We start from the raw sequence: 15,195 nt of genomic DNA, 5'->3' as shown, positions 1-15,195 counted from the left end.
TTCAAATCAGCAGTCAACAAACTGTATTACATCACAGAAGAAGAATAGCATATAATAGCATTATACACGCCCACCTAAACTTGCTTGAGTGACTCCTGCAAAGGGGTGTTAGGCAGTATTTATCAAGACAAGACAAGAAGCAGCAAAGTCCAGTTCATTTAGCAATTGGCCGGATATTTTGGCCAACGAGGACAGGTCACAACTCCGGAGTCTGGTCCAGACGACTTTCCCAAAGGTAGTCAACAAGGATGATAAAGAGCCAATACATAACCTTGCAGGGCTCCTGTTGTTACATCGAAGGGTTCAGAGATGCCTCCTCCGTCTATCATAACTGCACTGCTGAAATGACTGTAAAGTACCTTTATGGCACTGACCAGTAGACTTCGGTTGTATATATAAATTCGCTTTTATAAATGCGCACGTGACCAGATGGCCAGCGCCATATTTGCATTACATCACTGTCAATCACTGAAATGGCGATCATTGAAGGAGTGGCTCTACAGTTGTGACCTTGTTTCGTGGCTAGCACTGGCAAGGAACATTGGCTGGAGGTTCGATGCTATAAATCATGGATATCAAAGGATCATGATTATTGCACATCACCCCCCCCCCTTGTACAAACATGACTAATGTTTATTTATTTATTTATTTATTTATTTATTTATTTATTTATTTATTTATTGATTTATTTATTTATTTATTTATTTATTTATTTATTTATTTATGCGACGAAAAACGAAAACCCTGTTCTATTTTGAACAAATTGGGAAACAAATTTTTCCTGTACAAATGAATGCCGACCCCAAATTTCGGAAATTTCAGGACAATTTTTTTTTTGTATTTTCTCAAATTGAAATTTATTTACAGATTTTTGTGATTTTTGGGTTATTTAAAAATTTTTTTTTTAAATACCAACCGACCGACCGACCCTACTTGAAAGGTCCGTTCGCCCGTAGAACAGGGTTTCTCTCTTTCTCGCCTTACTTATAATTTTATAAATATTATTTGCCCCCCCTTCCCCCAAAACCATTTGCGAGCGAATGAGTAAGTTAGAGTTGAGGAGGTCGGGCGGGGACATCTAGCCTATTAGTTTGAGAGGGTCATTATGCCGAAAAGGGCTAAAGTTATAGTTTCCTCAATTTACGTTATAATTAGAGTTAAAATTAGGGTCAGAGTTATGTTCATTGGCGGCACTACGGGGGGGGGGGAATACTTATCTTGACTCCCAAATAAATCAATCCATGACCCCTTCCTTCCGAAGAAAAAGACAGCCCCCTAAGTTCCCTACGTGCAAACATTATCAAATAACATCATCGGCAACTACCCAGTTCTGACCTTAATGCCAGTAAGAATCACATTTCGTCATCAATATGGCCAATTGCCACTCCCATTTAGCACGGAAATAATGAAATATAACTTTTTAAATCAGCTATATCTAGCTTTTCCGTCATAATTTTTTTTTTTCCGTAATGGAAAATCCAATTAAAGAGTTTATGTTTCGGGTCAAATTATTTTGCCCTTTGCAATCAATGCCACTATTTTGCAAAGCCAATTTTCCTTGTAACCTGTCATTTTCGCCTATACTTTTGCGTGTGGAATTTGTGCACATCCGGGTACCTTACATCGTTGAACACGGTATGGCGACTTGTAGATGTCACGTGCGCATTTATATATGCGCATTTATATATGTGACGTGTCATGTCAAAAGGAGACAAACCTCAAAATTCATAACCTGCCCAAAAGTGTCTCCTTTTGACATGACACGTCACATATATACCCGAAGTCCACTGCTGACCAAAGTGCTTGGAATGCCGTAGTCAACGAAGGTAACTGTCAAGGGCAGCTGGTATTCCTTAAAGCCTTCCATAATTCTTCTCAGTATGTGGATCTGCTGTGCGCAGCTGCGTCCTGGTCTGAAACCAGCCTGGATGCTTCTCAGCAAGGGGTCTACATGTGGCCGGATACGGTTTAAAAGGATCTTATTGTAGACTTTAGCCCCTATGAGCATGAGTGATATGCCTCTATAGTTGGTCATCAAAGAAAGGCCATCTTTCTTTGGCAATGGTATAATAACATTAGTGATCCATTGGCGTGGTGGAGATAGTATAGTGTAAACTTCTGAACAGAAAGCATGAGTGACATCAACCATTTGATCGCCACATCCCTGAACCGCGGCTGTACTGACACTATCTAAATCTGCTGCTTTGTTGGCTTTCATGTACTGCCAGTCTCTTCACGAGTAGGAGGAGGGGGGTCAGGAAAGATGGGGAGATCTTCTTGCGATGGTGGAGGTACATGTAGTTCTGACAGACCCTAATCATGTACCACGATCGTTGTTGAGCAATGAACTGAAGAAACTTTTCCACTCCTCGAGATGTTCTTTATCACTTGAAAAAGCTGTGCCATCTCTCTATTTGATTTTCACATTTCGCTTGGTGTTCTTTCCGGAGAATGCGTGGATAAATTCCCAAGTAGTTGTATTATAGTTCCCACTCTCATCAGCTGCTCTCAGCTCATGCATCTGTTTATTGAGTGTAAAGGGGTATTTATGCAAAATTGTAATTTGAAATTTGAAGTGTGACATTAATTAATGGTGCATAGGCTTGACGTCATCCAAAACTAGGCTACATATATGCAACAACAGCTGATTAGAAGTACAACTTATTATTGTATTGTAACCATCGTGACCATTAAATAATTAGCGCATCGTGACCATTATAGCCATTAACCATCATGGCCATTAAATAATTATAGATAACCACATAAATGCCCTAATGTATGTTTTATCAAACCTACTGCTAGTACTGGCACTTTACATAAATACTCCAATCAGCATATCAATTTGTAAGCACTCTTTTAGCAAAGTCATGGTTCATTGAATTTACAGCCGTATGACAAAACAGGCGAAAATAGTAACTTTTTGCACAAAATTTGCAATAAAGAGTTGGCCATTGCTCATTGAAATGAATGGACAATATAAGTGTGCTCTTTCATTTAATGACATAAAATTTGAAAGGAACACTCGTGGTTTTGACTTTTAAAACCTACATCTTGGTCAAAAATTGTGCTTGAATATGACGTTTTCAACAGATTTTTCACATTCGCGTTTCTATAAACATTGAATTGCGTCATCTGCTGACGGAATGAAAAAAGTGTTTTTAGCGGGAATCGTTAGCTTTTGTTTGATATAAAAAAACCTTTTCTATTGGATGAAGGGAACATTCGGGATTTTGACAAAAAACAATCACAGATGCCGTATTTTCCACTAGTCACCAGCTAGATCTCACACAGCTCTTATGATGCTACGCACTCAACCGTGTAGTATAAACACAGAGTGTTTAGAGGCTAGACTCGCTGTGCTTGGAAAAATCTGTGTACTCGGGTGTATCGAGGTCGAAACTCTGCGTAGATGCAGTTATAAGAGAATTGTTTTGTAGTCAAACCTTTTCATATGAAAGAAAGGGCAAGGTATGTCAAAAGTAAGTATTGGGGAGGAAAATATTATGTTATTATATTTATTATTGCTAATATTTTCACATTTATATAGCGTCTCTTCAATAGATCAAGGTGCTTTACAATATAAATACAAACACATACAAATTTAAAACATAAAATATATAGAATGATATTAAACAACATTGCAAATAATTATGAAACTAAATTTATACATAAATAAAGGCATTGAATTCAAAACTACCAAATCCAGCATTACTACCATTATTACTGTACAACAATGCAACAAAAGTATTTTAAAATAACTTGCAAAGGAAGCTATTCTTTTTTGCATAACTTTTTAACACAAAATCATATTTATATCGAACGAAAGCTAACACTTCCCCCTAAAAACATTCATGATTAGGTCAACAGATAACGCAATTCAATGCTTATATAGCAAGGCGACTGTGGTAAATCTGTTGAAAACGACCTATCCCAGCACAATATTTGACCAAAATGTAGGTTTTAAAAGTCAAATATTTTTACGATGTTTTAATGCCATTATACAAATGTCTGCCCCTTGTAAATTTGCAAACAAGATTAAAGATAAATAGCGCCATCGGTGTTCATCTTTGCTTTAAAATGAATACAGTTCTACATGCTATCAAACAACAGTGGGAAATCATGCCTATTTCTAGTATTGTAAGAATGATTTTCATTGAGATTCGTAAAAAGTCTATCAAATGAATGTAATGTGGCAACATATTGTATTGGTAATATAATTGTTAACATATATTTTTTTTCAATACCTCTGTGCCAATTTCTCAGCTCGCTTGGTCAATTGTGGATAATAAGACCTTGGCGGGTAACACATTGTCACGTCCCATGGCGTCCATCGCCGTCACGTTTCTCGACAATTTCTCCGATGTAAAATCACCCACAACTGTGACGTCACTCATTTCTATTGTTCATATGGCAAGACAAGACGAGAGCATGGTACTGAGTTTGACGAAGCCACAAACTGTTTTGGGTGAAGTCGCACAGTACCAAATTGTTGACTGACATTGACGCTAATCGATAGCTCATCTCTGGAACTTATCGACAAAATAATTTTGTCGTGAGCTGTAATTTATAAGACAATTGGGGGCATTGTGTGTGCGTGGTGGTGTTACTATTATATTCAAATTATGTAAAGTGACACGCAGTTTTGTTTAAGAGCTGAGGATTTAAAGATGAAGTCCATTTGGTCTCACTGGCTGTTGATTTTCTGTCTTTTACAAAGGAGTGTTTCGGAGGGTAAGTTATGAATGTTTGTTACCATATCACCAGAGGATGATTTAAGCACTTCCCAGCAAGTCTTGCGGTTAGCACAGCTGTGTGAGTGAACATGACACCACTGCCCGCCCACTGCATACACACGTGCATGGTGAAATTTGAATTTTGACAGATATATTTACAATAAAAACACCTTCAAGAGGTCGGTCGATTTCATATTTTATGTTATCTACAGAAGGTGTGAATTATCCTTCATGCATACATCACTTTAGATCTGAAATCGACCAACTAATAATGACACACGGGCAATTCTAAAACAACATCTTTTGCACAGAGTTCAATGGGATTTGAAAAGTAAAGTGGCAGTTGAAACTCTAGTGATAACACTTTTACAGTGCATGATGGGGCTTCCTTAAATCATCCTCTGCCATATCACCATATCATCCAAATGTGGCAAAATATAAGTTAAGATATGGATTTTGAAATTGAGGCGTGTTTAGTGTGATAGCTGGCTCGGGCACCGAGCTTCACCGTGTTTACTGCTGCAAATTGAAGATTTGTATTTCATAAAAGGAATAAGACAATCTTCGTTTCTAGAAAGTGCATGGAAGACGCATACACCAAAGTTAGTTTCAGTAACCAGCTTGTCTCCCCATAACATTATTATGACGGATGCAATATTAAGTGTTTGAAAAACTGATGTATGTTTGCATTTACCTTAAATCAATTTAATTGCGTATAACGCATTTGCCAATACCTTGAATTTTAATAGTACAATATTATGGCGATACATACTTTTGTGCTAAAATATCAGTAAGCTCGATGCTTCACCAAATTCCTAACTCTCATTTATATCTTGTATTGCTGCAGTTCATATCTATGAAATAAGATGAAAATTGCGAACTTTGACCAAGTAAAACTGGGAAATGCTCCATAATGCTACCTCTTGATTGCACTGAAATAATGTCGCTATTTAAAAATACAAAATATAGCTCAACATTGAAAATAATAGCATTTTAACCAATTCTTTTTGATAGGTGTGGAAAATCACTAAGTTCATGAAGTCATAAAAGAAATCAACAAGCACTTATTCCCATTTTGCATATCAACATTATTTCTCTATAACGTATAGCAACGCGCATCTAAATTTGTAATGATATTAGAAAGCTTTCCAAACTGAAGTGAATTTAAAAAAGGGTTTCCCTTTCCCTAGAATAAAACAATTACTAAAATAAGAATCCTTAGACCTTTAAGGGGATACTACACCCCTCGATAAATTTGTGTCTATTTTTGCATTTTTCTCAAAAACTAATAACACAGTGGTAACATAAGTTATGTATATTATATGGGCAAGGAATCCAATTACTACACTGAAATTTCAGTGACCCAAGACAAGCGGTTCGTTATTTATGATAAGAAATAAGGTACCGCTAGGATGTACCTTATTTCCTATCATATATACTGAACCGCTTGTCTTGAGTTACTGAGATTTCAGTGTAGTAATTGGATTCCTTGCCCCAATAACATACATTACTTTTTTTTTACCAGTGTGTTATTATTTTTTGAGTAAAATGCAAAAATAGTCACAAATTTACCACAAGGGTGTAGTACCCCTTAAGAAGCACTGTGAATTTCCTTCCCATGATATTTATCATTAGAAAGAACAATTCATTTTGAAAAATAAGGTTTTTTTTTACGTGACAGCAAGTCAATTTCCTTCGCTTGAACGCATTTCTGTTCTGTTGCATACCACCACACACGCGATTTTGGAGCTCTATTTGGGCGACATTAATCCCCTGTTTGTTTTTCATCTTTTCCGTAAGTGACAAAAAATTAGAATAAAAGGGATTATCAGACATCAAAGGCTAAAGGTCTTTATCCCTTCTCTTTGACATATGGTTCAATGTAGAAGTACCCTCTCCCATCCTTTCCATCTCTCTCCTTACGTTTTTTCTCTTTCTAATCTTCTGTCTCTCCACCTTTCCCACTCTCACTGGTTTCGTTTTTGTCTATATGTTTCTTTGTCATCTTTTGAATTATGAGGCTTTCTAATCTATTAGTTTTTGTATTCTCAGCGTCTCTCCTCTTCTCCCCTTATCACTGTTACGTTTTTGTTTTTATTGTTTTTGTCATCTTTTTAATTTTTGGACTACTTTTTAAATTTATCTCTATTTTGGTTGCGATATTTTACCCTTAATTTGCAAATTTAATCAGTATGATCAATCCCTAAACAAATAAACTGAATTGTATTTTGTTGACAGTGATGCTGAAATTGTGAGCCTCGCCAATTCCTCCCTTCTCTGCTATATTCTCATAAACATTTTAAATAAATTCGAATCTAGCATTCTAGACTGATGCAATTCAAACTCGAAAAGCAAATGAATGGGGTCAATTTCCTTCGCTTGAACGTATTTCTGTTTTGTTGAGTGAAATGCAACATTGCTAATGGATCAAATTCCGGCAATATATCCCACAAAAAAATCACATTGAATAAATAGGCAATGTATGGTTACAAATCGTGATTAATCTCTACCTGAATTATATATACGAATGTTCATCTTGTCAAAAACCATCATCGGATTGATGTGGTTGATCATTTCTTCTGGCTGATTGATCATCTACAGAGACAGGCGTAGGCGTTGGCCTTCGACAAAGATATGGCTGAAACTGTCAGGTCATTAAATATACAGTAAGCCAAAGAATTAAGGTACCAGTTGTGTTCACCCCCAAAGAGCTTTTAATAGAAATAGAGTCGCAATATAATTATATAATGCTTTGTTCTTTTGATGCCGATTAGAAGTTGCGACAGGCTATTCATAAAAGTGGTACCATTGTTTCGAACAAAGGGGTTCCGCCATCAAATTGGTCACTGATCCGGCATCATATTAACGCTCTACACAACAGGCGAGTATCAATAAGTGACCACGATACAGTCATGTGTAAGGGCAGTCATGTGTAAAGTGGTACCATTGTTCCCATGTATCCCAATGTGTGCTTGTGTGGGTCCGAAGTCTATAAAGGAGGCTTTAGCTGTCGATGCAATCATCTTTACCACCCACCTGGCTTTAGGCGCTTCATTTAAATAAATTGAATGCTCTTGCTGATCGATTACACATTAGAATGTATGAAGGCTGCCATTTCCACATATATTACACTATAATGGTAATCGCTATACGTATACATGTAAGTATAAGTATAGGCCTATAAAGGTTGTTTTAAAGACATTTCCATTTCATTTTATTTTAAGAAGGAGATTGGTATAGAAATAGTGGCGTACCCAAAGAGGGGAGGGGTTGGGAAGGGGCAGATTCACCCCTGTGAGAAGTATTGGAGGGGAGGAGGGGGAGGGATATGGAGAATGAGAGAGGGCTGGAGGAAGGGAGAAATGAAAAGATATAATAAAGACAAGTAGATAAGGGAGGGTGAGAGGGGACAAGGAGATCGAGGGAGTGATAAAGTGTAGGCCTAGGAAAGAATAAGTACAGAGAAGGGAAAAGAAAGGAATGATGAATACATTTAATAATAATTATTATAGGCCTATAAAATAACTACACACATAACAGCACTGGGCAGCCATTCGATGATGTCAATGCCTTTATTCGTTACGTAATTAAAACGCCCAGTCAGATGTATTTCACACCTGCCAAACACAAGTCACCCAATTTCGAAAACTGGACGTTGAATGTACACTCTCATGAATATTGATTGGCAACATTTTCCAATATGTCAGCGCTCTAATCTGAAACAATAGAACAATAGACCCTGCAGAGCGTTGTTCACCCCTGTATATCCTAAAATAAAAGACAAATATGTCAAAATTAAAGACCTTAAAGAAACGGCGATCTAAAACCTAAATCAAAAGTTACACTTTTGTGTTCTAATCAATGAAAGCACGCCGCTAGTTTTTACGTGTTAATCAATGGAAGCACGGTGCTAGTTCTCTTGTTCGCGAACGCTTTGACGCTTTGGAGTGTACAACTTAATAGGGCATGCAATGTACCAAATTGCAACTTTTAAATTGGGTTTTTGGATCGTGGTGTTTTTATTTCTGGAACAATTTCAACAAATGAGGTCTTAAATTCGAGCTAAAAGATGCAGCTATTACCCAGCAAACACAAAAACGTTTTAAAAACGTTTTAAATAAGTTATATTTTGGCTTTTGGTTTAGGTATAAACGTTTTAATAACATTAAAATGTCGGGTTATATAAAGCTCATGATAACGTTTTAAAACGTTTTGTATGAAAACACACTACAACAATATTTTTTAAATGTTTTCAAGAAATGTTATTGTAAACTATTTTTACAAACATTTTTGCCAAATATTGTCTCAATACTTAAATACCATTATCGTCAAATGTTTGAACCCATCAAACACAGAAATGTTCTTAAAATGTTTTTTTAAACCTTTTAATAACGTTTAAATGTCGGGTTATACAAAGGTCGTGAAAACATTTTTAAAACATTATTGAAAATATTTTGGGCAAACATTTTTCGCAAAATATTTTTTCAACCAAAATAACATTCTGTTTAGAATGTTTTGTATCAAGTTTTCAAGAATGTTTTTGGAATGTTATTAAAACGTTTTTATACCCTTTATATAACCCGACATTTAAACGTTTTCTGTAAAACATTTTTGTTTGCTGAGCAGTATATTATCAAAAATGTTTTTAAGGTTATGAAAACGTTTTATACTCTTAATATACCCTTTATATAACCCGACATTTAAACGTTTTCTGACAACCTTTTATAACCTTTTGCGAATGATGTCGAAAACGTTTTGTGTTTGCTGGGTAGCTGCTGGTTCCAATTATGACATATCTGGCTTTGTTTAGGATATACAAAGGCTGAACATAACTGGTACCTTAATTTTTTGGCTTACTGTATTTGGTTTTGACAAGAAGAACATTCAACACAAAAACCTTATGAAGTATAAAACATGTCTATCTCTATTAAAACACGTATTGTTTGGACAGCAGTTATAATGACCCCAGAGCAGGTTAGTTGCATTGAATGCACAAAACCGATGTTGATGTTATTTCTTTCTTTCCTTTATAGAGGTGAACATCACGTATCCATAGTTGCTGATAAACACCATTTTATATTATTGTAAAACCAATTATGTCAATTAAAAAGAACTATGGTTTAATTTTGAATACAAAGATGAATGTGTCTTGGATACAGCTGTTACAGCATGAATATATATTTTCAGAAAAATAAATGAATCGGTCATTGTGCTAAAAGTACACTTAAAGTCCCATCCAGTTGACCAGGCAAACTTTATACAAGGGCAACCCAATTAAGTAGGCTTAAAATATAATCAAGCCAATGTTCACCTCTATCTGTCTATACCATCCAAACTTTACACAGCTCCCAATTTAATGTGTTTTCCAGATATTTGGAGCGGCGTATATGAATTTTATGTTGCCAGTTTCATCTACTTGGTTAACATGGTTAAGATTTTCTAAAAAAGTCATCGACATTTCGCTTGAACAGTCGTGGCTTGCAATTACCTTCCAACAAAGGATCGATTGGCATTCACCTATGAGAAAGGCAACAGATTGGATTGCCGAAACTGTATGCAAAACAATTCCGGATGAATCGCTTCAATTAATTCAGTTATAAAATTGTTGGCAGAAATATCAATATCTAGGCTTCCTCCTAACTTTAGTTTCGTTCCCATGGGCACTGCTGGCCTTGCCACACGCTACTCATATTATTACTTCCGACCGTGTGAACATAGTATTAACAAAAAAAATCAACATTAATGGTACCTTCTTCTGTGTGACTAACTAGCTGCCACATACTTTTGTTAAATTTCACTCAATCTTAATCGACTTTGGTTTTTGAAAGATACTACTACTGGTTGTGAGAACGGTTGGTCAGAGCATCGAGGCAATTGTTTCATGCTGAATAACTCGGAGGAGCCAATTAGCTGGTTTGCAGCTGAAACCCAGTGCAATCATGGAGGTGCGAATTTAGCAAGTATTCGTGATCACCAAGAAATGAACTTCTTGGATCAGATGCTGGTACATTACAACTTAACGCAGACAGAAGCATATATCGGTAAATATTTTGTTAATTTTCCCTCTATATCTGTATTTTACATGTATTTACATTTCATTTCGTTCCCTGCAGAATTTGATTATTGTTAATCATTCATCTCCCTTGGTTATTTACATTTTTGTCCACTTTTGTCGTTCTATTTATTATTGTTCGTCTGTTTGTTTGATTGTTTATTCGTACTGTTTTGGGTGTACTAGTATATCAGTTGTGCAAAAGTGCTTTGACCAATTATGCTTGTAACAAAATGGCTGTATAACGTATTCGCAGAATTAAGGACTATTTTTACTTGTAATTTTCCCTCTATATCTGTATTTTACATGTATTTACATTTCATTTCGTTCCCTAAAGGAATATTGATTCTTGTTAATCATTCATCTCTGTTGGTTATTTGCATTTTGTCGTTCTATTTCAGGACTGAAACTTGATATTAACATTGGAGAGTATAGATGGACGGATGGTCGACCAATGATATATACGCATTGGTTTATTCCCAAAAGGTAAACAAGTGAATTGTTAATTGAATGTATAACAATATCAATAGAGACCTTGCGAAATGAAGTTAGAAACCACAAACTTTAACGTCTAGAGGATTATGTATTCAAAACCACTCTGCCATTAAAGCCGCTTGAAGTTAAAGTTAACGCGAGAATCTATATAGTGTGCCGTAAATTATGATGAAAATACGTCATAATTAAGAACAATAGTTTGGATATTTCCTCATAGACTACATAATTACCACTTATGTATTATCTAGTTAATAGACCAATTATTGGAAATCTAATTTGGTTTGGGTAAAAACATGCCACATGTTGCTGAAAATTACTGATTGAATTAGATCAAAATATTTTTTGTTCCAAACGTCACATTTGGTATATACTTTTGTGTGTGCTCATGACGTACACCAAATCAGCTTGCGGAACCAAGTTTTGGCTTCGACTTCAACGCAACGCTAAGGGTATTAAGTTCCCATAAAATGGCCTGATTTTACGGGACCCAGCAGTGTACTGAACTTCTGTGAACATTTTTTACAACGTTGCGTGTCTTATAATTACACCTCTATATAACCAAATATGCTTGTACTGTTCAGGTATTTTATTTAATTATTTATTTATTCATTTAGGCCTACATTATGTACCCCAATTCAACAGAAAGCGTGTCTAACATGTGCCACGCTATACGCTGACACTCTTTAAACACACTCATCAAACATAAGTTATACATTGGGGCATATAGGCCTATGGATATTGTATGTCAACCAAATTATTCATTATTAAAAGAGGAGGCCTATTTGTTACAAAAAATAAGAATATCAGAAAAGGAGCATCCAGAAATATGTTGGTTGAAATTCAAAATTCTGGGAGTTTTTAAAGAACAAAATGAGGATCATTCGAGGAGATATATTTAATTCGATCAGAATGCAAAGAGGAGTCCTTGCCCTCCTAAAAGAAAACTCCTGGCAACGCCACTGGGGGGTGGGAAAGTGAGGATAGATGAATAGACGGAGGGAGGGGAGGATGAGCAGTATATTATCAAAAATGTTTTTAAGGTTATGAAAACGTTTTATACTCTTAATATACCCTTTATATAACCCGACATTTAAACGTTTTCTGACAACCTTTTATAACCTTTTGCGAATGATGTCGAAAACGTTTTGTGTTTGCTGGTAGCTGCTGGTTCCAATTATGACATATCTGGCTTTGTTTAGGATATACAAAGGCTGAACATAACTGGTACCTTAATTTTTGGCTTACTGTATTTGGTTTTGACAAGAAGAACATTCAACACAAAAACCTTATGAAGTATAAAAGTGAATTGTTAATTGAATGTATAACAATATCAATAGAGACCTTGCGAAATGAAGTTAGAAACCACAAACTTTAACGTCTAGAGGATTATGTATTCAAAACCACTCTGCCATTAAAGCCGCTTGAAGTTAAAGTTAACGCGAGAATCTATATAGTGTGCCGTAAATTATGATGAAAATACGTCATAATTAAGAACAATAGTTTGGATATTTCCTCATAGACTACATAATTACCACTTATGTATTATCTAGTTAATAGACCAATTATTGGAAATCTAATTTGGTTTGGGTAAAAAACATGCCACATGTTGCTGAAAATTACTGATTGAATTAGATCAAAATATTTTTTGTTCCAAACGTCACATTTGGTATATACTTTTGTGTGTGCTCATGACGTACACCAAATCAGCTTGCGGAACCAAGTTTTGGCTTCGACTTCAACGCAACGCCAAGGGTATTAAGTTCCCATAAAATGGCCTGATTTTACGGGACCCAGCAGTGTACTGAACTTCTGTGAACATTTTTTACAACGTTGCGTGTCTTATAATTACACCTCTATATAACCAAATATGCTTGTACTGTTCAGGTATTTTATTTAATTATTTATTTATTCATTTAGGCCTACATTATGTACCCCAATTCAACAGAAAGCGTGTCTAACATGTGCCACGCTATACGCTGACACTCTTTAAACACACTCATCAAACATAAGTTATACATTGGGGCATATAGGCCTATGGATATTGTATGTCAACCACATTATTCATTATTAAAAAGGAGGCCTATTTGTTACAAAAAATAAGAATGTCAGAAAAGGAGCATCCAGAAATATGTTGGTTGAAATTCAAAATTCTGGGAGTTTTTAAAGAACAAAATGAGGATCATTCGAGGAGATATATTTAATTCGATCAGAATGCAAAGAGGAGTCCTTGCCCTCCTAAAAGAAAACTCCTGGCAACGCCACTGGGGGGTGGGAAAGTGAGGATAGATGAATAGACGGAGGGAGGGGAGGATATTATGGAGAGGTGTGGTGGTGGTGGTGGTGGTTGGGGGTGGCTAGGGAGAGCAAACAGATAAAATGGGCTTGTGTCCTGATGGAAATATAAAATTGACAAAACTAACGTTTACTTGAGCTTTTATTATAATAATCCGGGACAATAATAATAGGCATATCACAAGAATATTTAATTGAAACATGTTTAGAAGTATAATATTAGCGTATAGCCATTGCATGGGTCCCGGGCATGGGTCATCGCCTAGAGATGTAATCCATGTTTATTCAGACTAAGCGCCTATTGTATTGAAGTGTTACCAACAAAGCACTTCAGCAAACAAAAGGGAGACATTTGTTGCAGTAGCTTTTACATACCCTTCTTTTGATCACCCATTGATACACTTCCCCTAGATTAAACAACAAGACGCTTCTGGTACAGAAACCAATCTGACGTTCGCGTTGAAGTGAATTTGAGCAAGAAATCCAATCGATATTTTTGAAGTTGCCGTTAAAGTTCCAGTAAAGTTTCATACTTCATTCCGCAAAGTCTCTATTACCTTGAGTACGAATTTTACGTAAATCGTGTTACGTAAGTATTTTTTTGCATCACGATTCACTGAGGGGTGAAGATTACCATGATTATGCATGGGCTATTTTGCCTCCTGGCACGTTCGTGCAGTGAGGTTAAAAATCCGTGCAGAAAGAATTAAAAATCTGTGCTTAAAATAATTCTATGCTATTGAAGCTTCAAACCATGACGATCATGCAATTGAGTTCCTCCACAAAGTAGACTAATCGCGACGCAATATTCTATGCAAAAAGGGTAGTAGGTTGTAGTAATCGGTCAAACATTAATTTTGAATTTTTCAAACAAATATTGCCTTACAAATTAACAAATACAACGCATAGTCAAAATGGTTTTGGTCATGCCGACGAATGCTCCCCTTCTCCCCCAATTTTTTCTGTAAGTAGTGGGGCAAAGCCTCAGTTGCGTTACAGGCCCGCTTTACCGGGCTATTTTTAGGTTCTTTGTGGGAAACTGTATATCTTCAATACGAAAGGTCAAAATCTTCAAATAATGGCTACATAGGCTTTAAGTGCATATCATTAAATTTATAAAGTTTACTTCGAGAACTGTTAAATGTCAAAATATCAATTTTTAATAATTTGCCATAAAATTTATGGTATATCGCGAAATTAAAAAAAAAATCAAAATAATTTGATTATCAGAAGGACATTCTTCTTATTCAGAATGCAATTTGGTGTGTTCTCAGGTCCCTCAAAAATACTGGGCAAGCGTTGCTATCCGCTTCCTTAAATACCTAGATTTTGGGCAAAATAGTGTAAAATTGCAACTTGCGCCAGTAAATAGCACAATGTTTCACCTTCATTTTAGCTTAAAGTAATGTATGATTAACCAACGTTATTTTAATCGTGTAGTTGCTATGTGGAAATCCATGGGGTTTTGTGCAAAAACCGTGCGCTTACCATGACCCGCTTCATCTAGAAGGACGACTTTATGAAAATAAATTGTCAATGATTCATCAACTTGAGCTATTACTATCATAGTCTACTGTAGTAGACCAGTTTAATTTATCATTCCCTAATCTCTCTGACCTGACC

The 15,195-nt window shown here is 35.9% G+C and overlaps 1 protein-coding gene across 2 annotated transcripts in view; it reads left to right on the top strand.

Moving 5' to 3' along the window:
- The first annotated feature begins 4,280 nt into the window (after positions 1-4,280).
- Positions 4,281-15,195, top strand: part of LOC140155374 (uncharacterized) — a 36,092-nt gene continuing 25,177 nt past the window's right edge. For both annotated transcript variants that reach the window (XM_072178197.1, XM_072178195.1), the window contains exons 1-3: positions 4,281-4,731; positions 10,562-10,774; positions 11,187-11,271. In XM_072178197.1, the coding sequence (XP_072034298.1) occupies positions 4,668-4,731; positions 10,562-10,774; positions 11,187-11,271 (362 nt within the window). In that variant the 5' untranslated portion in view covers positions 4,281-4,667. The remainder of the gene's footprint in view (positions 4,732-10,561; positions 10,775-11,186; positions 11,272-15,195) is intronic.

Source organism: Amphiura filiformis, chromosome 6 (genome assembly GCF_039555335.1).
Source record: "Amphiura filiformis chromosome 6, Afil_fr2py, whole genome shotgun sequence".
Lineage (NCBI taxonomy): Eukaryota > Metazoa > Echinodermata > Ophiuroidea > Amphilepidida > Amphiuridae > Amphiura > Amphiura filiformis.
The sequence above is the reverse complement of the archived record's forward strand: the minus strand, read 5'-3'. Positions and strand labels throughout refer to the sequence as shown.